Raw genomic sequence first — 25,023 nt, forward strand, 5'->3', positions numbered from 1 at the left:
AACACAGAGGCTTCTCCCCAAGAAAGACTCTTGGTGCAACTATGGCCCCATCCTCTTGCTCCCGGGCCTGCCCCTTCCTACCTGCCCAGGTCCCGTGCTACCCAGGCGTGCTGACACACTGGGAGCCCCCACCTTCTTTTGGGCCTCCATGGGGTGGGACAGCTGGACACAGGGCCTGGGGCACCATCTCATTTCAGAAAAAGGGTTTTCAGGCCAAACCCAGGGATAAAAGGCCATCTGTCCATCCCTCGGTGCCCAGCCCCGGCTTTCCCGAACAACATTCCTTTATGCCGCTCCCCCGCCTCCTGCAGCCCCTGCCCCTCAACACACTGCCTTCTTTCACCGCCTCTGTGGTCAGCTTGTTTGTTTGCCATGCAGAGTGCAGGCTTTCTGTTGTTATTCTCTTTTCTCTCCCCCTCATGCACCCTCCAAGCAAACCCTCTGCGGGGACACAGGGTCTGGGGCACTGGAGGAGGGCTGGGAGCAAAGGCAGAGTCCGTGCCAGAGGCTTGGGACCACCCCATTGAGTCTTCCCAGAGGGGGCAGAGGAGGGCACAGGAACAACTTTAGAGGGGACAGCACTGGAAGTGGGTTCCTGTTTGGCTGTCCCAGCAATCCTCTGAGAGTTCTTGAATCAGTGACTTGGTCCTCCTGTGCCTCAGTTTCCCCATACCTCCTGCCAGTCTCTCAGGGAGACTTGTGTTGATACCAATGAGATGCCAGCTGCACATGTGGGGTGGTGGCACAGGGAGGTGGCATGGCTGTCCCAGGAGCCACAAGGCTTGGGGGTGTGTGTTGGAATGCAAAGTAGGCCAAGAGGCTAAAGAGGGCTGCAGTTTGCCTGACACCCCCCCCCTCCCCCCCCAGTTCAGCCTGCCTCCCACACATGGCACTTCCACATGGGGAAACTGGGGAGTAACTTCTCAGACCCTGAAGAAAGGGAACAAGGTAACTCCTGCCTCCTGGACAGGAAACAGTGGGCTAGGCAGCGGGGTACTTGAAGCCCCCCCGCCCCCTTCAGGAGCTAGCTGTGTGGGCTGCCACTGCAGACCGGTAGGATGGCTGTGTTAATCGCAAGACCCTGGTTTCTGGCACGCCCTCAGTGTTGGGTAGAAGGCAGAATCTGGTCTCCACAGCGCCCTGGGGGCCTCCCTCTGTTTTTCTCTCTCCTGGTTGAATTCCTTCTGCTGTGGCTCTGTCTTGCTCCCAGGGAAACTGGTTCAGGCCTTGTGTTAGTGTTTGCTGTAACAATGTCCCACACACTGGGTGGCTTAGGTAACAGAAGTGTGTGTGTCATAGCCTGGAGGCTAGAAGTCCAAGAGCAAGGTGTTGGCAGGGCTGGTACCTCTGAGGGCCGTGCAAAGAATCTGTGCCAGGCCTCTCCCAGCTTCTGGTGGTTTGCTAGCACTCACTGGTGTTTCGTGGCTAAGGTCATGTGCGGAGGCTCTGGGGGTCAGGACTTCAACATATGAACTTGAGGTGGGGGACACAATTCAGTCCAGAATGGGCTTCCACACTGGGAAGTGAGACCCTGGAGGCAACTTCCTTAGGACATGGCCTGCGTCTCTCCTGTGATTCCTTCACCCTCATGGATTTTTGTCTCCCTTCCAGCAAGGGAAAGAGAACCAGTAAAACCAGCAGCCACCACACACTTCTGCTCCCTGACCCCCTGCTTCTCTGGAAGCCAGTCCTCTTGGCTCGACTGGAAGGAGGAGGCCTGGGTTTGCCCTTCCCTGAACTTTGCTGGGGCTCTGCTTCCCCTGGTGCTAGCCGGTCACCCCCACCCAGGGTCTTGGTACAGCTGACCCTGCAGTCCTGGCCCAGGTGGGTGCTGCCTAGGCTTCCATCTGTAGTCCCTGCGCTAGGAATTGTGCGAGGGGGAAAAACCCTTACTCTTGCCTCTCCTTCTCTGTGGCTTCCCTGGGGGCAGGAGGGCTACAGCTCACCCAGATGGTTCAGTCTGGCAGACCAAGGGCTGTGTTTGCGCTCAGACAGGTTGGTTTGGCCCATATCGTTTGTGTTAAATGCAAGTCAAATGTAAAAATCTGAGACTTCATACAAAAATCAAGTTTTCCAGCTTCTCTTAGAAATCAGAAGGTCTGACAAGTCAGACCTGACCTGCATTGTATCCAAGTGAGGGCTGCCCCCCTTGACGCGCCATGACTTCTAGTTCACTGCGGTCGGCTCCAATCCCCACAGCCTCCTGGGTCTCAAGACCAAGGGACAGTGACCACTGAGTACTGCACTTGCTGCATTTCTGTTGTTTTTCTCTGTACCAACACCTCTCATAAAAGGGCGCCTCATGGTTGTGTTTGTTTTTTGTTTCTTGGGGCCTCATATTTTAAGAAAAGTGAAAGTGCGCGTCTTTCCCCGTGGAGATGAAGCTACTCCTGCATTTCTTCTGCAAACAAGATAGGTGTGTGTTAGGAGCCACGCCCTGCCTGCCTCACTCACTGGTGTCACCTGCACAACCTCTGAGGACAGAGCAGGAACTTGGGGGGTGCCCCTGCCAGAGAGAAGCGACTTCTTGTTCCAAGAGGAAGATCCTCAGGGCACACGGCAAGTTCATAATGGAGCCTGGTGGAGAACTGTGTCCCTCAGTCTCGAGCTGAATTCAACGTGAGAACTAGACCCTGGCCCTGTATTCTTCCCCCTGCCCCAGGCTTCCCCCTGGAGGGACAGGTGTGGTAGGGGGGCTGGCCGGAACCTCGGGGCACTGGCAGGGAACACCTCCTGGGTGCTCCAGGAGTTTAGGTCTGAGGGTGCTGAACTCCGTGTGAGAGAGACAGGCGGAGGACGGAGCCCAGGAGAAGGCGCAGTGGTGTGAGCAGGACGCCTCCACGAGAGGAGGGCCGTGGCTTGGTGATCTGAGAGGAAGTAATGTTTCTTGACCGCCAGCGCAGGAGTGGCACTGTGCTAGGGGAGCTGTGCTCCTGTCTCGCGGCGTCTCTCCCTCGGCCTTGGGCTGTGACTGGGGGGGTCTAAGGGGATCAACACGCCTTCGTCGCTGCCCCCACCATATTGCCCAGCATAGCCAGTAGTTCTTACCTCCGAATGGGCAGTGCCTTCATACCCAACTTCCTTGGCAGAGCACATTGACCTTCTCTCTCCAAGTACGTACAGGCTTTGGAAGGCATCGGGACACTCTCTCTTCTTGCCTGCGCTGCCCACCCTTCAGTGGCCTCTCCAGGTCTGGGCCGCCAGAGGTTAAACAAGCCACCATCTACTTATCAGTGTATTGTTCAGCAAGTAATTTGAGTGCTGTTCTGGTGCCAGCTACTGGGGACCTAGTGTTGAGCAAGACAGCAGGGCCTCTACCCTCGTGGAGCTTACGTTCTAGCTTGGGAGGCTGTCACAGGGAAAGGCGTAAGAAGAACGGGATGCTTTCAGCCTGAGCGCTGCCCTGCTGGCCTCACCAGGCTCCTCGCACACAGCCGTGGGCCTGACTGCAGAAGTGCTTCTAGCCGGGTCTCCAGCCTTCCTTCACAGGGTGGAGCGGTCAGGAGGGGCCAGGAGGAGGGGTGGGTCTTCAGCTCCATTCTCGTTGCCTAGGGATGGTCTTGTGTCCCTCAGGTAGACTCTCTAAGAAAGCTGCCACCTGGCACAGGTAGGTTGGCCATCCCATGTCCTGCCATGCCCATTAACACAAGTTGACCATTCTTATGAAAACCAGTGCATCTCATTTCAGAATTATTCACTTCCTTACCAAAATACTGAAACTCATTATTTAATCTGAAGCCATCACCTAGAACAGTTTTCAACTACTGGAAAAGAGCCCACATGTTCTTTAGTTTCTGATGCTTTTTTTGTTTTTTAAAGCTACCTTTGGCTTGCTTCTAGGATCAGGAGAGTCTTTTAAATAATGCATTGTGGAAGTTTCCAAGAAACTTTTTTTTTCAAACTCTTTTAGTTTGAGTTGTACCCTTGCTCCTAGGAATGACCTTTATACACGTCTGATTCATGCATGGTGTTTACCTGTGGAATTCAAGGGTGAGCCCAGCTCAGCTATAAAATAAACACTGGGGCATGGAAGTTTGGAAAATGTGACCCAGATCAGTGCATGTGGGGCAGCGGCTCCCGCAGGACTCACTTCCTGGAACCCCTGCCTGCCCCACCCTCCAGGTTCAGATGTAAGCAGCCCCTTAATGGGAAGGGGAGACCTTGTCCGGGAGGCTTTGTCCTGTCTGCACGGGGAGAAGGCTTTTAGACCGTGTGAAATCTCACAGCTAGACTCAGGAAAAATAGTCAATGAAAAACACGCTCATGCTAGAGGACACTTCCTCGTCCCTGAGGGTATTTCTGCTGCTGGCGACGTGTTGCTTGCTCTGACTCTCCTTGAAGTCTCCTCCTATATTGGAGGTTTGTATGGTCTTGTGATTAACAATCTGGGCTTCTGCCAGAGAGGGTTGTGGCCCAGTGAGGCCACCCAGAAAGCACCTTGCTTACATCGTCAGTTTGGGATTTCTTTGCCAAAAGCCTGTCACCCATGGCATTACTGCCTGGTGGCTCCAGGACTCTCAAACTGTGGTTAAGTCGGGGCAGCAGAAGGAGGCAGGAGGCCAGGAGGGAACAGCCCCTACTCGCCTCCCTTCCTCCCCACTTTTCCTCATTCTACATGGGCAGCACCCCCCACGGGGCTGGTCCACGATTCAAGGGTGCTGTCCTGAGAGCATCCCCGACTGCTCTGTGCTGGGGAGGCCAGCTTGTGAGCTCCTCCCCTTCCTCCTGGCTCCCAGGAAGGAGGCAGAGAGCCATGGGGCTCCTTCACTTCCCTCACTTCACCCAGACTATTTCCAGTTGAACGGAAAAAAACCTGAAAAGTACTGTTTCCATTTTTAGCCAACATCTCTGTGCAAAGCTGGATTTTTAGTAATTTTAAAAGTAAAACCTTAGAACTGGAACAAAGTGTATGTTTGATCTACTTCCTGTTACCCGTAGATCAGAGGGCCCCACGCCAACCACCTTGAACCAGAAAAACAATTATGTACAATTCATGCTCACAAAACAAAAATTTTAGGTTGTAATTTTTCTGCATTAATAAATATTTTAAAATAGAACTCTCCCCCCCCCCCTTTTTTAATGTCAGTGTAAAGTTGCCAACTGCCCTTCCTTGGGAAGAACTGACTTTTACTATGAAAGTATACATTTTCCTACCTATTTGGTATTGAAATTTCCTCTTATTTATGAAATGCTGCAGATGGTAATTTAAAAAATGTTTTTATTTGGCAAAATAAAATGCTGGCAATCTTGTATCAGTCTAATGGACTTTCAGTTCTTCTCGTGCCTATCCTGTGTACTCGGCCAAAGGGCACTGAGAATGTAAGGCCCAAATTATTGGAATTTTGGCCCTTGTATCTGGGCACTGTCCTGTCCAGCCCAGAGTGGCGTTCTAAGATGGCGTGTTTGGTGTCCTGGGCTACCTCTCTCACCTAAGCAGACATGCCCACTCCATTTGTTTTACATTTCCAAGGAGCATGTGCCCTGCAGAGCTTCAGAGCTGCGTTCCCAGAGCCCAGCCCACAGCACTGCAGGAGTCTCGGCACCTTGACTATTTTGCAGAGAACCAGCATGGAAACATGGCCCACTCAGGAGCTACTAATATGAGTGGAGCATCTCATAGTGTCAACAGCCCCTCTCTAAGTAAAGGAAATAGTGGTTTCCTGCCCAATTGGAATCTGTAACACCACTGAACAAGCAAGATCATTTCCCAAACATACAAAGACAACAAGAGGCAGGAAATTATAAATACCAAGTGAGGCCGTGGGACATATGGGAAGTATGATTTTTCTAAAAGTTGTAAAATGAAGAGATCATTGCCGGCTAGAATGGTTAGGAAAGAAGTGCATGGTGATCGAGAGACTATTCTGGAGTCCAGCTGCTGACTCCACCTCTCACTAGCTGAGGGGCTGCCCTGTGCCTAGCTCCCCTCATCTGTCAAGTGGGAATGATGATTATACCTACTTCATACAGTTGTTATGAAGATTGAAGGGCTGGGCACATAGTAAGCATCCGTGAATCTTAACCTCTGTCGTCGTCCTGGACAGGGTGACATTTGAGAAGGAAAATGCAAGGCATGTTTAGAAAATGGTCAATCATCCCGACTGGCTAGAGGGAAACATTAGGGTTAATCCAGGGGCATAGCAGGAGAGGAGTTTGGAAATCCAGGGGAAAGACGTTAAATATAGGGAAATCAGTGATCAGGCGATTTGCAAAGGACGATATGTTCACTTTTAGGAATGTGGTATCAGAGGTGACAGCGGGGTTTTTGGATCAGACTATGATGTGGGCAGTTGGAAACCTTCTCCAGGGGCAAGGCACGGGGCCAATGTCAGAGAGAGAGATGTGGGGAGTCTTCAGAGCTGATGCCCAGGCACGTTGCGGATGCTCCTGTATGTGTCTGGATGAGTGGATGAAGGCAGTGGCTATGGATGAGATCCCCGTAGGAGGGAAGGACTGAGGGAAGAGGAGGGGGCCTCTTCACCGAAACCACCAGCCCCTGAAGAAGAGGCTGATATAGAGCCAGGGCTTCCTGTCCCTGCAAACTCCCCTTGACGACCCCATTTCTCAGGCTTCCTCTGCTTTCCACAACCTTCTGCTTCCCCATTCATCACTACTCTGGGTGCCCAGTCTTGCTCACGCATCGTTTGTGGCCCTCCAGTGAGTAGATCTGCCGGTCCATATCACCTCCTGGACCACACGAGCTCTCCACACTCCACCAGCAGCAGTAGTCCACAAAAGAAGTTCAGGTGGCCGTACGCTAAGTGACGAGCCTCATAGTATGGCAGCCAAAGGGGCCAATGGGAGCTCAGTTCCCATAACCTGAAATACAACGTTTCATTTGAGGAAGGTGCGAGCCCTTCTGGCTTCTGCACTGGTCTCATCAGACCTGCTTTGGAAGAGGAGCATGGACCAACCGTTATGCTTACAGACCCTGTTAGGTCCTAAGAGGGTCTTGGAGGAAAGCAGATGGCAGAGGGTGGGTACTGGCCATCCTCAAATATGTATAAGCCTGCCAGGTGGAAAAGAAAGAGCCTGTTCAGTACTAGAGGGAAAGAACCAGGAGTGACCCCTGGAAACCTGAGGCAGCCAGTGAATGGAAGGGAGGCTTGTCCAGGGACTTGAGCTCTCAGAAAACAGTTCAGACTGGAGTGAACAGAAGCCTGGGCCAGACAGATGGGCGCTCTGTGCCCGGTGCCACAGGCAATGACCCTTTCTCTTGCTGCCAATGGTGGTTTAGGTGGATGTGCCCAAAACAGATCTGTGTCTGCCGCTCAGGGATGTCTCAAAAGTGTAGCACAGACAAAACCATTAAACGATCATACATGTGATAACCCTTCCCTGCTTGGGACGGCAGACCCCAAGATGTGCCTTTTGTTTTATTGAGAGAGATGATGGAGTTGCAGTGAGTGGGGTTGGGGGTCCAGAGAAGGATTGGCTCACCCTACTTAAGAAAGGCCTTCAGGTAACCAGGAGAAAATAACTCTCCAGGAGAGAGGGAGAGTCAATAGCTCCGTGACTGGGGACACTGGGGTATTTTGAGAGTGGAACAGAATTAGAAGGGGCAAGATTATTATATGACATTTATATTGGATACTTAGGGAGTTTGATTGTATGAGGTGCTATAAAGTCCACTCTTCTTTGTCCTTAAGAGATCCTCAGAAATGCTTTTTTAAAGAATGAAGGCAGCATGGTGGCACACTAAAAATACTGAGATACCCAGACCAAGGCCAAACCATGAAGCCCGCTTTTATTTGGGTTACATATGGCTTCTCCCAGAAAATGCCAGCATCAAGGCCACCGTCAATGTCACGTGGTTCATTTGGAAGCAAAACTGTAACAACTGTGACAGTAGAAACCCCAACTGGCTGCTCAAAACAGTCTTCTTGTGTTCTTGCTGATACCCAGCTTCCAAGGCCCCCTCCATGGCCACCAGCACCACCATGCCCTTTAGTCACAGGGACTCAGAGAGCAGCCACCGCCCCCCATTGACAAGTGCTCTACCCACTCTTCCTGCAGGGAAGCGTGAGTTTCACCTACGTGCCAGTCTGTTCTCTCCAGCCTCACCCCGTGTGACATCAGGGCCAGCTGGGACCATGTAATTTTCCCAGTACATTCCATTCCCTTCTGAAAAGTCAGCCTCTTTGCCTCTTTGCCTCTGTGATTTAACCTTGAACCCATTGGGCCACTCCTCTGCCAGTTTCACCCTATGTGTGGCTGCTGACCTGCACATGGGAGTTCCTGGAGGGACCGTCTCCCTCACTCTGTGCTGCTTTTCTTTCTTGTGGGCTCGTGCACCTGGGTGGCCCAGCCTGTGACCCATGGGCTTTGTGGAATTACGGGGGGAGGAGGGGGTGAGTAGTCATCAGGCGTGGCACAGTGAGCCCGCCAGGTGACTCCCTGTGACTTGCGCTGCCTGACACCCTCTAGGGACCTGGAGGGGTGCTGGCAGGGACCTCATTGCCCAGAGCTTCCTGCTAATTACTCATTCGCATACGGTCTCTTTGCCAGCTTCTTTTCTCTCCCTGATCTTTCTACCTCATGTTTTTGCAGAAATTATTTTTTTTTTTTAAGGGAGAAGAAAAATGCAGCGAATAATACATCCCACAACCGTATATTCCTGGTTTCAAGTGCGCTCCGTGCCTTTGACCTTCGCCCACCCTGCCCAACATGGGGCTCTCACCACTCCTGGCTGCCTCATCACGGGGTGGCTTGGGACTCTGCCCTTACCCACTGTAAGTAATCGCCTCGTACCCTCTCTCTCCAGAGCTCCACGGAGAATGAGGCTGCAGGCTCTGCAAACACTCAGAAGACAGACCCAGCGATGGAACCAAAACTCAAAGTCGTGGATTGGGACAAGGTAACTGGCACAGGAGGGGTTGGGATGATAATCACGGGCTCCCGGGACCAAGGAGAGGGGGTGTGGAGTCAAAAGCTGTGGTTATTTATAGCGTTTGCCGGGGAAATGAGGGTGGGAAGCAGGTGCCCATAGCACACAAGCATGGCCAGTGGAAAAATTGCACACAGAGAGGTCTGTGCAGAGGCAGGCCCCAAACACCCCAGAGAGAGGGCTCCCACATGGACCCCTGAAGCCCAGAAGGGCACAGTACATGCCCAGCTTGACTGGTGCACAGGGCAGAGCTGCCAGGACCAGCACAATCCCGTGTAAGAGTCACCAGCATGGGAGCCTGCTGAGGCTGATGGGGGCAGGCCTGGAACTGTGCTGGGTTTGTCTGCAGAGCCCGATAGCAGACCTCTGTCTGCGTGCAGAGGCCAGCATCTTGCCGGGATTAGGCAGGCCCCCTTTGTTGGTTAGGGGAGTCCCGAGTGGTCAGAGGTGGGTGTGGAGCTGCTCAGTGGAGGTGGGAAGAAGCAGCGTGGCCTGAGGTCTCTGAAGGGAACCAGATGTGGGAGCCATTTCCCTCCAACCTGGGTCATGAGACTTTCCCAATATCGTTTTGCCATTTCCTCCTGGAATAAACATGAGTGGGTACGTCCATAAATGTCCCCGGCCTGTGCTGGATAGTGGGACAAGAAAGAAATAGCGCAGGCCCCTGTGCCCAGAGAGCTTACAACCTGCTGGAGAGGACAGACACGCCCACCAGAAAACAGTACAACATGAGGAGATGCAAGAAGCACTCCCAAAGAACTCAGGTGGCCAGAGGAGAGGTGGGAGACTCCAGAAAGCTGTTGTTTGCTGGGCCCTTTGGCCAGACTCCTGAGGCCCTGACCCCAGGAACTGGGGGATGGCATCTGTCAGATGGGAATTGCTACCACATCCCGGGGATCCTGTCAGCCCACAACAAAGGTGCATGTGGGTGCTCTACCAGAGAGCCTAGGACAGGCTGTTCTGTGCACATGTCCTTCGAGAGGCGTGTAACCAAAAGGGAAATAGAAGGCCATCAAAGGGAAAGGCTACCCAGGGCAACACAGCGCCCCCCAGAGGGCTCACCAGAGACCTGGTGTCCTGACCTCAACCCCTGGGCTTGGCCATAGTTGCTATTGCCCAGGAGCTAAGGTTGGGGGAGGGGGTTCTTGGTGCAAATGTCCAACTTCTCTGGGCGTTTGGGGGACTTAGGCTTGTTCTGCATGTGGGCAGGATGGAGGGGGCCATAGCCAACTTGAATGGAACAAGGACCCTGGAAACCATGGAGTTAGGCCCTTGCCCTGGGAAAGGAGGAGCTGCAGTGGAAGATGAGGAGGGTGTGGGATGAGGGCAGGACCAGAGAATGAACCGCAGTGCATCCAGCTCAGGGCTCAGGACCCATGGATGACACCGAGAGGAGTCGTGAAGAGGGGTCCTTGGGGCCAGCATCTGTGCGCTTGGCTGAGGGATTGAATGTTGGAAAGAAAATACTCTGGAGAGAGAGCTGACTAGGGATGGATAAATATCCTGCTGAGGAGAGGTCCCCCAATCTCAGTGGGCTGCTGACCCCAACCCTGTCACCTCATGGCTGAGGGGCAAGTGGGGACTAAGTCCACGTAGGCCTGTTCCACTATCACCTGTGCCCCCGCCCAAGGAAAGAGAGGCCTCCTCTCTTCCTCCTCCTCCAGGGCCTGCTCCTGGCTCCTTGCCGGCACATTCAGGCAGGTCACGCCTGACTCACTTTCCCCACCTCTGTCATTCTCTCTCTCACACACACTTCCTGTCTTCCTCCTCCCATCCTCCTGTGACCCTGGGAGGGGCAAGGGCTTGCCCAAGAGAGGGTGTGGAGACCCCCTCAGCCCCATGGGTGGCGATGGGAGGTCAGCTTCATACCTCCCCCAGCTCCCTGAGAAAGCGCAGCCTGCCGAACTGGGCTTCCCAGGGAGAGTGAACAGTGCTTTGCTTACTTTTCTTTTTTATTCATCTACCTCATGGTCAATACTAGAAACTTTGGGAGGAGTGGAGAGGCTGGGACCACCCCCAAGCCCATCGTCTGATTTAAGCCCTGCATCTGTTTCTGACCCAGGCCAGGGGCTTGTGTGAGCCGTTGGGTCTGGCCCTTGAGCTGTGGAGAGAGGCCAAGTGTGCAGCAGTGTTTTTTCCCACCAGGAGTCCTGTGCCCAGGGTGGGTTTACATACCTGCCCTTGGGGCAAAGGGACTTGCCAAAGTTAACCCTTCATGTTTTGTACTCAAGGGGAGCTCCTCTGGGCGTTGCTGAGGAAGGGAGCCTTGGGCTCCCATGGCCAAATGTCCCCTAGAAGCTGGGGACAGAGTGAGGGGAACTGGAATGGGGCTGCCGGGGCACAGGGAGAAGGTTCTGAAAAGACAGCAGAGGGCTAGGAAACCATCCCAGGGTGCCCTGAGGTGTCATGCCATCTGACTGTCTGACTTTCGGGTTCTGCATGGGCTTTTATTGGAACCGTTTCTGTCATCCCTCCCATTACCCATTTGGGCAGGACACAGGCTTCTTTGTGGGACAAGAACTCAGGTTGTAGCTCCACCCTGCACTCCACCCTCCGTGTCTCCGTTTTCTGGAACCCAGCCAGCTTGAGACTTGCCCCAGTAGAGGTGGCGGGAGCTGCCCACCACTCCTGGCTTCTGGGCACACCTGTCCCATTTGTCTCCCTGCCTCTTTTCCCTGCTTCACCGTGTCCATTTCGGAGCCCTCCCCTGGCAGCCTCCTCCACTCTGCCCACTTTGGAGACCAGCATGCGGGAACCAGATGAAACTGGTATGATTTGAAGGGTTTGCAGAAGTTCCTGCCCATAGTGTCCCTGGACAGCGGAGTTAGGGCCAAATTAACACTTCTTTTATTGAGCTCCCACCATGTGCCAGACACTGCGGGCCAAACATTTTAAATATGCCGGTATTATCTGATGTAGTCCTCTAACAACTGCAGAGATAAGATTATCAGATCCTGATTTAACTAATGAGGAAGAGCTCAAGTCTCCTGCCCAAAGTCTTTCTGCTGGTTAGCTCAGCACCACCAGTGTTACTGCTGAGCCCTTCTCCCCTGCCTGGCACCCCTCCATGTGTCCTGGAACCTGTCCACCCTTGAGGCCCGTGACTGGGAGAGGAGGTGGCAGAAGGGAGGAAGGTGTCTCCAAAGCTCTCTTCCCTAGGAGACAGCCAGGTGTGTCCCAAAGCGAAACGCAGCGGTGGGCTCTCAAAGCCCCTTGGCCACCTCCCCACACCGTACACATTCACGTACACTCACACCCATTAGCATCAGGGGCTGCTCCGAGGGTCCCCGGGGCCTGGCAGATGTTGATACGGGCCACATGGGTTAACCTTTCAGGACCCTCAGTTAAGTCACTGAGACTCAGGAAAACAGCTCCTGGATCAGAACAAGGGCCTCTTGGCCCGCCCACCTCTAGGGAGGGCCAACCTCAACGCTGCGGGTACAGCCCTGGCTCACCTCCCAGCATTCTACCCGCCCCCCCACCCCCATCCCCTTGGGTCCCCTTGGGCCTCCTTTCTCCCCTTGACCCTCCCCAGAGTAGGGGTCTGGAGGGTCTGGCTGCCAGGAGGGATTCACAGGGACCTCCCCAAGACCGTCCTTGCTGGGCCAGGCTCTCAGTTTTGCTCCCTGTTTGCCCCTTGCCCAGAGCTCCTGGCCTCTCTTCCAAAGAGCTCAGGAGTGCCCAAAATACCCACCCCTCCTCCCCCAGGAGAAACCAGGCAGACAGGCTGGGCGCTGCCCTCTGTGTCCCTGTGTGGGCAGTGGAAGAGGCAGCTGGGAGCAGGAGATGCCGCTGCGTGACCACAGACGGCTCAGGTCTGTTTCTCCCTCAGCAAGATGAAGGCAATTATTCCCACCTGGTATCATGTGGCCTTGTCAGGAGTATCTGACAGGGTGTACAAAGGGGTATCACAAAGTGAGCTGCCAGTGAAAGACCAGCCCCCTCACTTTAGGATGGGGGGACGGGGTGGAGCCCCTTTGCTGTTCTTCTGTCCCCAGGACTGAGGTCGTACAGGCTCTCTGCATGGTGCATGGCCAGCCTTCCTCTGTTCTCTAGGCCTCGGCCCCGTCACCCCTGCTCCCTGTCCACTCTCATTTCCCTGAAGCCTCACAGTAGGGAGCCTGAGGCCACCTCCCCAGCTACCACATGCCTGGGTGGGGGAGGAGGCCGGTCCAGAACTGCCTCCGTGGGCTTGAGCTTAGGCGCTCCCAGGTAGACTGCATAAGACGGCCTGCAGACACCCCTACAATGCCACCAAGAGCCCCGCACTACACACGCCTGCTGGGTCCCTCACAGCCTCTGTGCTGGGAATTCGTAGCCAGAGGGGTCCTGAACCAGCTGAGAGGAGGCCTCCTGGCCCTGGGTTAAGACCTGGGTTCTGGAGCGGGACAGGCTCCCGTGCAGGTCACCTCTAGCATATGTAGCTGAGCACCTGACCTCAGTCTTCTCATCTGTAAAATGAGGTTGTCCCAGGCCCTAGTTCTCAAAATCACGGCTTTCAAAGGAAAGTAGACGTGAAGTCTGAGCCCAGAGGCCTGTGACGAGGATGCAGAAACAGTGTGTCTTAGGATTCTTCTCGAGCTTCTTGTCCTCACTCCCCGCCCTACCGGCCCCCACTAGTTGGAAGCCCATATCTGCCTTCCTGGCTCAGAACTCTGCCCTGGAGCTATGAGCTCCTAAGTTTGGGTGGACGTTTTTGAACAATTGCCTTGGCTCATGGCTGTGGTCGTGGGAGCAGCTGTTGGCACAGAGCAGCTCCCCCCACTCCCTTCATTTTCCCCTCTGGGGAGAAGCAGATTCCTAGCTTGCTATTCCTAAGCTGGGGCTGCCTCTGGAAAGACTTCTGTGCCACCCGGCCCCTGTACTGCCCAGGAGGAGGGGAACCTGGGCAGTGGGTAGGGGAGAGGCCCCCTCCCCATCTGGCAGCACACATCCTTCCACCCACCCTCTGGGCAGCAGGCTGCCCTTTCCCCCTGCCCAGCCCTGTGGCAGCTGCATTCCTGGCATAGCCCGGAGAGGCCCTCCCCCTCCCGTTGGGGTAGGGGCAGAGCTGGATGGGGGAGGGGAATGGGACACACACAGTTGGCACTAAGTGCTTTGGCCAATCTCACCCCAGACTTGCATGAGCTTCCTGCACCCAGCCTGTTGCTTGGGGTCTTTCAGTTCACCACTGGACACCCCCACCCCACCAAGCCCACTCCAGAGCAGTGTCCAGGCATATCCTCACCCTCATCCTGCTAGTCCTTTAGCTGGGCATTCCCCATTGAATCACTTGCCCTCTCTGAGCATCAGCTTCCACAGCTGTAAAAGGAAGATTTGCTCTTGTGAGGGTTGCTGTGGAAGCCCCTAGATGCCTGGGAACTGAGGGTGTGTGCGTAAGCAGTGGCCTGTTCCTCCACCCAACCTCCTTCAGAGGCTAGCAGCCCTTTGCCGATACCTTTGATGCCTTCCCTGTGTTCTCCAAGCCTTAGGCAGTAGGGTTGGGAAGGGGACAGGATCAGGTACCAGCCTGGGAGGGAGAGAGCATTTGTGGGAGGGTTAGCCAGGGGACCCTCTGCCAGGCAGAGTAGGACATGACATTTATCTTGAATCCCTTCCCTCCTCATTGGATCCCAAGCTGTCATCTCTTGCCTTCCTCTCTTCTCAAGACTAGTTCCCAGTCAGCTGCCATATTGGAAATGACCAGCAAATGAGAGATGTTGAAAATATTAGCACTCAGCTGAGACTTTGTCCTTCAGTAATCAGGACTGAAAGAGAATTGGGAAACGATACCCTATCAGTGCATGTACCATCTAAATCAAGGTTGAGCACACAGTGTAATGTCCCGGTTCCTGGGAGATTGTGTGAAGGGTGCTCTAGCTGGGGGGAGAGAGCAAGGGAGGCTCCCACTCTGGGACCAACTAACCCCATTTCAAGAATCACTTACCCTCCAGGGCCTCAGTTCCCTCATCCATAGCATGGAGAGGAGGTGAGCAGGCCTGGCTTTCCACACACACATGGAAGGCTCACTTGACTTCCCTGGGGTAGTGGGCTGAGGCCCCAGTGGTAGAAGTATAGGTGTTGGCCTTTGAGCACTGAAGGGATGTTTGCAGAGAGAGTGCGCCTTCTCAGGATTCCTCCAGGTGGTGCTTCAGGCTCCAGGGTGAATTGACCCTCCCTGGGCACCAAGAAGGGCTACCTCACAGGAATGCACTGGGGGCCAGCCTGGATTCATGGCCCTCCAAGGCCAGTGAGCTGACCAGAGGCAGCCTCGGGACCAACTCTAGACAGCAAATCCACCATTTGTATGGTGTCCAGTGCATGCTGGTCTACCCAGGGAGGAACCGAAGTCATGTTCAAAGAGCAGATGGGTAACGGGACATCAAATGAGAGACCCCTGTGTTAGGGAGTGGGGAGTTGGGGGGCACTGGCTCTCTTCCCACCACACCTGTAAACTAAACTCCTCTTCAGCGGTCAAGCTCCAGCACTCCACACCTGCTCTGTCCTTTTGTACTATTGTTTCTTCACAACAGAGTGTAAGAGTCAGGCCGGAATCCCTGCTTGCTGCTTACCTAGACATTTCTTCCTGGGTCTCAACTGAATTAAGCTTATGAATCCTATGCTGTTTTCTACTCGCTTTATGAAATAAGGGCAAAACGGATCAATAGGTGAAAATTTGCCCAAACTACTGCAAGGCTCAGAGAGAGGCCCACCTGGCCGAAGCCTGTGCTATAATTGGAAACATTCATTATATAAAGTAGCTAATTTGAATTAAGTGTACAAATGAAAAACAGGCGTAGAGTGTCATGTGTAACATACAAAAGTGGAACATATGAAAATCAGGCGTTTCATTCGGGATAGATGGTGATAAGTTAAGGATGCATATTATCGTCCTTAGAGTCGTAATAGGGGAAAATACAAAAGGGCATCGCTACAGAGCCAATAGAAGAGACAGTACAGAATATTCTGTAATACTTGATTAATGCAAAAAAGACAAGAAAGGAAGAATGGAGGAGACAAAGCAAATGGCAAGATGGTAGATCAAACACAACATTAAATGTAAATGGACTGAACACTCCAATTAAAAGATAGAGATTGCCTGACTAGATAAAAAAGCAAAACCTAACTATATGCGGCCTGCAAGAGATGCACTTTAAATGTAAAGACATAGGCAGGTTGAAAGTAAGAGGATGCAAATGCCAAGTATAAAGAAGCCTGGTGTGGGTCTATTAAAATCAGACAAAGTGGGCTTTGGGACAAGGAATATTACCAGGGACCAGGATGGCTGTTTCCCAATTCATCAAAAAGGCATAACTGGGCAATCTTGAGCAAGTTATTCTTCAATTTCCCCATCTGCAAGATAATCATAGTCCTTGCCTAGTTAGAGGTATGGCAAGGATCAAATTATTTAACTCATGTAAAGTGTTTAGAACCATGCTTGGCACATAATAAATGCTCTATGAATGTTATTAGGTTGGTGCAAAAGTAATTGCGGTTTAAAAGGTTAAAAATAGTTGCCAAAACTGCAGTTACTTTTGCACCAACCTAATGGTTCTCAAAATAGTTTGCAAAGCCTCAAGCTCTCACCATGACTCTGACCTAGCTTCTTCTGAGGTGGGGCTCTGCAGGCTGCACAAGATAAGGTGTAAACACAGGCCACTAGCTGGTTCCTCCAGTTCTTTTTCCTGGTTGCGGGGTGTGTGTGTGTGTGTAGACCTGAGGCAGAGAAGTAGAAGGAATGAGACAGCATGCACCCATTTAATCTGTTTCCTGCTAAACCCAAAGGAGAAAGTCAAGGAGATGCGGGGACTGGGGCCGGGAGGGGAATGGCTACTAGGTGGGGTTTGGCTGATTGCCTGGTCTAACTGGTGCTGGATGGGACTGCTCCAGGCTGCTCTGAGTTCTTCCATCCTAGGAAGCAGGAAGGCAGCCAGCGCCTGAGAATGGCGGGGTTCACATAACAGGAACCACAACCATCTTTGGACCTTTCTCCCTGGTCATAGGCACCAAGAGACTGCCCAGTGCCCTTCCCTGTTTGCTTGAGACCCTTACACCCCTGCTCCAAGATAGTGATGGTGGAGCTAGCTTCCCCTCTGGCAGGGCTGGGAGACCTGCTGGGGCCGAGGCAGCTTTGGCAGGGAGGTCTGTGCAAGGATGAGATTCCAGCCAGGGCTGTGGGAAAGCAGGTTTCAGAATCGCTGTTGACTCTTTCTCCCTGGCTTTCCTCCATGTACCTCTCTCTCCTCTCCTTTTCTCTCCTGACACGACCTCCCTTCTCACCTGCAGTAGCCACCTGACTCCCTTGTATTGGAGATGTATTGATATCCACTGTGTGCCAGACACTGGGCATGTCTCTCCCTCTCTTATCATGGGTGGTGGGCACACCTGTCTTTATAGACATGAGGACTGAGGGGCTCCGAGAAGTACAGGCACTTGCCCAGGATCCCACAGCTGATAAAGGGCAGAGCCAGGTTTCATGACTCATTCATTGTTCTTTATGGGTTTGGGTTTACTGGTTTGGGTCCAGATTAATCTGCCTCAATACACTGACTCATTAGAAATCTTCAAGGGCTTCCCATTGCCTAGAGGTGCGGCTTCCTAACTTTTTGATCTTACATCCCTATAAGTAAAACATTTAGACCACATTTTCCATTATATATCCATTTTAATTATATATAAATTATTTGCATGTGCTAATGTGCTCATATTATGTGCATTAGAAAGCATTCAAATATGGTTTAAAGATGAGGTACGTATGTCACAAACAGTCTAATATTTTCTCCCTGCCTCTGAGGGTTAGCCTGTGAGTACCCCTGGAGTAGCCATAATCCTTAGCTTGGAAACTACTGGCCTGGAGGATGAAATGCCAACTCCCGGGTCTGATATGGAGTGTTCTGTCATCTAAAATCCTCAACAGGTTTCTTCCTGCTGCCCCTCAGATCAATGTCGAGGTACTAAATGGGACACAATCATTCTCAACTGCAGGTCTCTTTCCACTTTCCCTCTTCTATCTTTTCCTCTCTCCCTTGCCGAGTCCTCCATGTGGTATGAGGTCTAACCCAAACCCCAAGTTCTCTACAAAGCCCTTATTTTCTACCCTGGACCCAGGTCTTGGTACCAATCACTCTGCCTCCTAATTTCAGCCCGCCTGCATCACCACTAAACTGTCTTGACTGGCATGTCTCATCTTGCTGAGCATTTTATACAGGTACCATTATTATTACTTCCATTTCATAGCTGGGGGAACTGAGGCTCAGAGAGGTCAAGTAATTTGCCCAAGGTCACACAGTAAGTGATGGAGCCAGGATTTGTACCCAGGCCTGACTCCAGAGTCTGAACTCTAATTAAGCACTTAGCTATACAAAGCAAAGATAGTCTCTCACATTCCTGTTTATTCTTCCCAGCACCTAGCATAGAATTATATATATATATATGAAATATCAAGCAAATTTTTGAATGAATGATTGTTTGAAGGGATGAGTGAATGAATGTATTGCCCAGGCCAACACCAAGAAGAAAGCCCATGGTGGAGGAGAAAGGGCCTATTTCATTCCTAGTACAGAATATATTGGCTCCCATACCTAAAGAGTCCTGGGCCAGACTTCACGCGTCAGGCATGACTGAATTTGGGTGCTCAGGTGTCATCACCTGGATTCGGTGTCTCCAGGTCCTGCCTTGGCCATCCTCTGTGTTCACTGAGTCCTCGGGCAGGCTAGCAACTCCAGGGACATGCCCTGCTAGCTTAGCAACTCCAGCAGGAAGAGAGGGTATCTGATGGCTTATTGTACCAGCTTAGGTCATGAGCCTGTCCTAGATCCCAATTCTGTGGCCAGGAGCTGAGGTGAGTGGTTTGGTCAGTCCTGAATCACTAAACTGGGAGGGTGAGTAACCACATACAGACCACATGAGGTGGAGGATGGGGACTGGGGGACTGTAACTAGGAGTTGGGAGAATGAATGTGTGCAGGTGTGAACATCAAGTATCCACTGACTTTGTCTTTCAGGACCTGGTAGACTGGCAGAAGCCCCTACTGTGGCAGGTAGGCCACTTGGGAGAGAAGTATGATGAGTGGGTCCACCAGCCAGTGACCAGGCCCATCCGCCTCTTCAACTCAAACTTCATCGAGTCCCTCACCAAGACTGTCTGGTGAGCCCTGCACTGCATCCTTGGTGGGCTGCCCCTCTCTCCTGATGGTGCCGCTGGTGCCAGTCAGATATGATAGGGGAAAGGACAATTGGGTCTGCCCACCACCCAGCCCAGAGCTATACTGTAAGCTCTTGGGGATAGTGGAACATGCCATAGGCATAATCTATTCCTGTGCACGGTTTCTCCGTTGAGTGAGTGACAACCCAGCATGTAGCCAGAAACCACTCCGAATGCCATCCCTGTTCTGTTCCAGATTCCTATGAAGGGTTTCCAACCTCTAATGCTCATGGGAACAGTTTTGCCTGCAATTAGTTCCTTTGCCACAAGAGGTCAGCATCTATCCAGCTGTATAGAGTCCGTAGCCACAAGGACACAGTTCTTTTCTGCCAAGAACTCATCTTAGAGACAGGAGACAGATAGATTCAGACTTTCTCTTGTTTCCCTCAGCAGTGCCCTTGACCCCAGGTCTCCACATGCTTTCTGCACATGCTTTGGTATCATCTCATTCCCCCTTCTAGTTGAGAGGTATGTCTGGGGAAGCTGGACCCTGTCGAGCCCCTGGGCATGTGTATCTCTCACCCTGGTGGCCCTCCTGCAGGTACAGTGTCCCCGTCATCTGGATCCCCCTGGTGCTGTACCTCAGTTGGTCCTACTACCGAACCCTTGCCCAGGGCAACGTCCGACTCTTCACGTCCTTCACCACAGGTAATGTCGGTTCCTTTCTGATTTGCTCCTGTGGCTCCTGGAGGTGGGAGACCTCGGTGTTCTCCCTGGCCCTGAGTTAGTAAGAACACGGAACCCCAAACCAGATCACAAACATTTTTATCTTTAGAAATAGTCTTCCAAAGAAAAATGCTGTCAGATTCCCCCAACTCTAACCCCAGTGGATTAAAAGAACAGCAACACATTAGCAGAAACTAAATGAAATCATTTTAAAAGGTGACATAGCAGTAAAGAAGAGGGCTTATTGCTGAGTCTAATGCTAGAAAAGATATGACCTGGGATTGGCAAGAAACTAAATGAAATCATTTACCAGGTAGCTGAGCTGAGAGCTGGACTCAGAATGGTCCATGCACACAGCACAGATTAGAGCCTGGAAGAGAAAGACCTAGGAGTGCCCTACAGCGTCTCTTGGGCAGAGGCCCAGGCAGCAGTACCCCTAACTTGGAGTAACAACCCCACAAACCTCTGCTAAGCACTCAGCACATGCCAAGCGTCATGCTTCCCAGGGACCCTCTCAGTTACCCCTCCCAACAGCCCACGAGAAGGATACTGTCATCATGTCCTTTTAGAGACAAAGAAACGGAGTCAAGCAAGCGATTCAGGGTCACGTGGCTAGGATGTGGATGTCAGGTGCTACCTCCCCATCCCCCCAGTTTCAGGGTTCAGGGGACAGAGAGAAGGGCTGACATAGCGCAACTTCCAAAGAGCCTATGGGACTGAGTATCTCAGGGCAGCCATGGGTTCGGGTGTGGCCACTTCTGCCAGCCTGCTTCCCAAGCTTACTGCCTTGGGCCTCCAGGTACATGCTGCCTGCCCAGGTGGTCTGTTTGTGCTGGCCAGTGGTGGGTGGCTCAGGTGGAGGCCAGGTTGGGGGACAGGCAGGAGAGGTGTGCTGGTGTAGCTCAGGTGGCCTTTCCTTTCCTGGTCACATGTAACGTTCCTGACTGCGAGCCTTCAGAGCCTCCCTTCTCTGCCAGACATGGGCTCCTTCTCGCCACACTCTGAGGCTTGTCTCCGAGGCTTGTCTCCTGCCCACCTCTCCTGGGAGTGGCACGTTGAGGGCCTGAATGGCTTAGAAGAGAGGGGCCACGGCCATAGTGATGGGAGTCTGTTTTTCCACGTGGCCCAGGATGTGATAAGGAATGAACGAGCTACAGGACGTCCCCCAGAGCCCAGAACTCTTCTTGGTCACCAAGGGTTAATGCACGCCCTGTGAGCCAAGGTTCCCCTTTTCTGCCCACACTGAATAGCTCAGGCACAGCACAGGGCTTGTTGCTCAGAAGGCCCACTCACTGAATCGCCCACTGTCCGCCGGCACTCCCCTAACAATCACCAACAGTGGCAGTTCAGCCAGGGCTGGCGGCCGGAGGGGGGAGGGGACGCCCGAGCTTTGGCCCAGGTCCCTCTGCAGGATTCCTCTAGAGATGCCACTCGGTACCAGCTCCTGCGGATGGGCCAACGGGTGATGCTGGGGTGAGGGGGCGGGCGGAGACTTGACCTATAGGAAGGGACGTGTGTGTGGCACGGAGGGCGATGTGAGGGCTCGGTCGGAACCACAGGCCTCTGCAGAGAGCTGAGATGTGCTGTTTATAAAGGTCCAGTGCAGCGCCTGTGACCGTGATGCCAGCAATGGTGGCACGAGAGCTATGTCACCAGATCCCTAACTCGTCCTCCAGCGCGTCAGGCAAGGCACTGCATACCAGCAGAGAAACATGGCAAGAGGAGGCTGAGCAGGGTCCCAGCACAGGGGCTAGACACAGAGCTCCCTGGAATCGCAGCAGAGTCAGGGTGCCAAGAAGCAGTGAAAGCTGAGCGGAGATACCAGGTCAAGGCTGAAATTCCTAGATGCATGCATGAAAATGTTTTGAAAAGCAGAGAGGTTCTGTATACTCAGGATGGCCCCAGAGCAGTGCCTGGGAGAGGGTTCGAGTGAGTGCCAGGCCGGAACCAAATGACATCGAGGTAGGTATGCAGGCCTCCGACAGGATGTGTGGTAGGAGCCCCAGCAAAGGTCAAGACCAAAGTCTGTGGCCAGGAATGCCCCCATGGGTCCAGTCCTTTCCCTGCTGACGAGAGCTATTTAAGCAGCAAGGACGGGCCCTTGCACTTTGGGTGAAAAGCAGGGAGCTGGGAAACTCTCCCCCAACCGGGGACCCTCCAGAGTTCCACAGGAGAATTGCGAGAAGGTGGGCACAAGTAGGACCACGGGTTAGGACTTAGATGTATTTTGACTCATAGTTAAAAATTATAGTAGCTATTTGATATATATATATATGTATATGTGTGTGTGTGTATGTATGTATATATATATATATATATATATATATATATATATATATATATATATATATATATATAAAATAAGTATTAATATATAATAATTATTTAATCTATATACTGATCGTATAATCAGGTATTATATTCCCTCCATCCTAACAACAGCCCTTCATGATGGGGAGGATATTTTACTGTTGAGAAACCACAGAGATGGTGCAGAGCCAGGATTTGAACTCAGGTCTGCAAATCTAAAGCCTGTGTTCTCTGTACTTCACCAGAGTGTTTTGAAGGACCCCAGAGGGATCAAGCCTTCCCTGGAAGCAGGGCCTCTGGCCAGCCCGAGCAACCCAGCCACGTCCGAGTGGCCACTTGCGGGCAATGCTGTTAAGCAAGTGTCTTGTACCAAATGTGGACACAGCAGGCCCCACTGATGAGATGTCAGCCTAGCCTAACATCTAATTTAGGGAGAGATGGACCCTTTGGGGATTGGATCTTAAGTGCATCACGTTAGTGAAAGAAAGCCCTCCTTCCTGGGCTTTCCTCCGTCCTCAGCAGGCACCTGGGGTCATCCTCACTAGGCACACCCCTTCAGAAGTGTTTCCTTACTCAGAACCAGAAACAGCCTCCCTCTGGGCCTGGTTCTGCCCCTGGAACAAACCTCATCCTGCACAGCCCTTCAGAAAGACTCGTGTTCACCCGTTAATTCCCTGTGAGTGTCTGAGCACCTGCTGTGTTAAGCACTGGGGACATAAAACGAAAGGCTATACCCTAGTGGGGGCGAGTGAGTCAAACCGCAGCCATAGTTCAGTGTGATAAAGGGTGATGTGGAGGGCAGGGCAGGAGCCTTGAAGCCCAGGTCGTGGTGAAGGGCATCTACGGGGGTTCTCACATGGGCTGAATCTCCAAGGATGAGGAAGGCAAGGGAGGGCATTCCAGTGAAAGAAACATGAGCCAAATTAGGGATGTGAGAGGAGGGTGAATATGGCCCAGCTAAGGAGCTGGAAGTGATTTGGTTTCACCCAGTACAGGGTGACAGGGTGATGGGGAGACAGGGCAGGAATGTGGCCGGCAGGGTCAGGTCTTGAGGAACCCTGAGTGCTGTGTAGGGGGTTGGACTTTGCCTGAAGGTCATGATGTACCAGAGAAGGGTTTTAACAGCGTGGGGAGACGGGCAGGGAGTGGGGTAGTAGGCGGATGCAGTTACTGGAGCAAGAGGTGATAAGGTAATGGGGCATTTCAAGCAGTGAACTGACCTGAGAGAGAGATACCGTATATATTTTTAATTGAGATGAAATTCGCATAGCATAAAATGAACCATTTTAAAGTGAACAATTCAGTGGCACTTAGTACATTCACAATGTTGTGCAACCAATACCTCTGTCTAGTTCTAAAACATTTGCATCCCCCCATAAGGAAACCCCATATCCATCAAGTAGTCGCTTCCCATTTTTCCCACCCCCAGCCCCTGGTACCACCAATCTGCTTTCTGTCTCTATACGTTTGCCTATTGTGGACATTGCATATAAGTAGAATTGTACAATGTGTGGTCTTCTGTATTGGCTTCTTTTATTTTGCCAAGAGATATTAAGGAGGGTGAGCCAACAGAGCTTGGTGACTGGTTGGACGCAGGAGAGAAGGGTAAGTTAAGCCTTTGGTAATGTGTGGACAGCTCCCTGAGGAAGGAACCCAAGAGGAGCAGCCTGGGGTGATGGGCCAGACAGGAAGGAAGAGGAAGATGATTGCCTTCATTTGGGAACTGTTGACCTGGGGACCAGTGGACAGCTGCCTGGAGATGCCCAGGAACAAGTGGCTGTCCAGGGACCGGGGCCGTGGCTGGCATCTGGGATCGAGCAGAGAGCAGGTGAGAGTGCAGAGTCAAGGTTTCACCCTGGGGACAGGCAGAATGTCCGCGATGGAGCCTGACAAAGGGCATCTAGAAAAGAGGAGAAAAACCAAATAAACAAGAAGGCAGGGAGGGAAGCTGTGTGTTCTAACCTATTGATCCCAGATCCTTTGAGAATCTAAAAAGTTGTGGACTCACTCCCCAGAGAAAATGTGCACAGATGCATTATTTGGGATATCGTTTCAGCAAGTCACACTCTGGAATCCATCAGAGGACCCTCTGGGTGTTCATAAACCTCAGGTGAGGAACCTATGTGGTTGCAGATTCAAGAAGAGAGTGGTCACTAATGTCATATGCCACAGCCAAGTTAGAGATGAATTGAAAAAATTACTTAGATCTGGCAAGAAATACATGAATGGCCTTTGCAGTTCTTCACAGAAGACAGACTTAGGGACTTGAGGAGCAAATGGAAGCAGCAGAGACTTGAGTCTGGCCTACCTGTTCAGTGGGCTTGTCTATGAAGGGACAGTCTATTATAGGACAGTCTTAAAGGCAAGCAGAAGGGCCAGTGGAGAAGTTGGAGATGCCCAGGAGGGAAGGCAGGGTGAGCCGGGCAAGTCACGTAAGTCGTCTCTACCTCCATATTCTCACTCACATGGACATGCCAGTGCTTCCCTCGTGAGGTTGGAGAGAGATGAAATAGGAAGCAATCCATTAAATACTTGAGCAAGGCCTAGCGTGTAGGTACTGATCGATACATATTCCTCCTCGTCCTCCTCCTCCTCCTCCTCCTCCTCCTCCTCCTCCTCCTCCTCCTCCTCCTCTTCCCCCTTCTTCTTCTTCTTACCACCAACATCCAGTGCCCAGGTGCCTGGGGGCACACCTCTTCCCTGAAGAGCAAGAAGGAAGTTCCAGGGTGGGGGCTGAATCCGGTGTATTTGAAGGTGGAAGGGAGCATGTGGAAGGAGCTGTTCTCCCCCCGCCCATCCGCAGGGCCTCTTTTCTCTGTGAGGTAGGAAACTGGGTGGAAGGAGAGGGGGACACTTGAGGGCAGTGCGGGCAGAGCTGAGCCTGGAGACATCAAAGGGTCACCAGTCAGTGTTTGGGGTCTAGCTGAAGTCGAAGGCAGCAGACCCATGGCTATACAACTCTCCCTCCATGCTCAGCA

The 25,023-nt window shown here is 52.4% G+C and overlaps 1 protein-coding gene across 2 annotated transcripts in view; it reads left to right on the plus strand.

The window, feature by feature from the left end:
• The window catches only part of FA2H (fatty acid 2-hydroxylase), a 47,154-nt gene that overhangs the window by 15,739 nt on the left and 6,392 nt on the right, over positions 1–25,023 (plus strand). For both annotated transcript variants that reach the window (XM_019710427.3, XM_088800237.1), the window contains exons 2-4: positions 8,765–8,857; positions 18,870–19,012; positions 19,611–19,717. In XM_019710427.3, the coding sequence (XP_019565986.1) occupies positions 8,765–8,857; positions 18,870–19,012; positions 19,611–19,717 (343 nt within the window). The remainder of the gene's footprint in view (positions 1–8,764; positions 8,858–18,869; positions 19,013–19,610; positions 19,718–25,023) is intronic.

The sequence above is a fragment of the Rhinolophus sinicus genome, chromosome 8, assembly GCF_057876585.1.
Source record: "Rhinolophus sinicus isolate RSI-liver-muscle chromosome 8, RSI-T2T, whole genome shotgun sequence".
NCBI classification, from domain to species: Eukaryota; Metazoa; Chordata; class Mammalia; order Chiroptera; family Rhinolophidae; genus Rhinolophus; species Rhinolophus sinicus.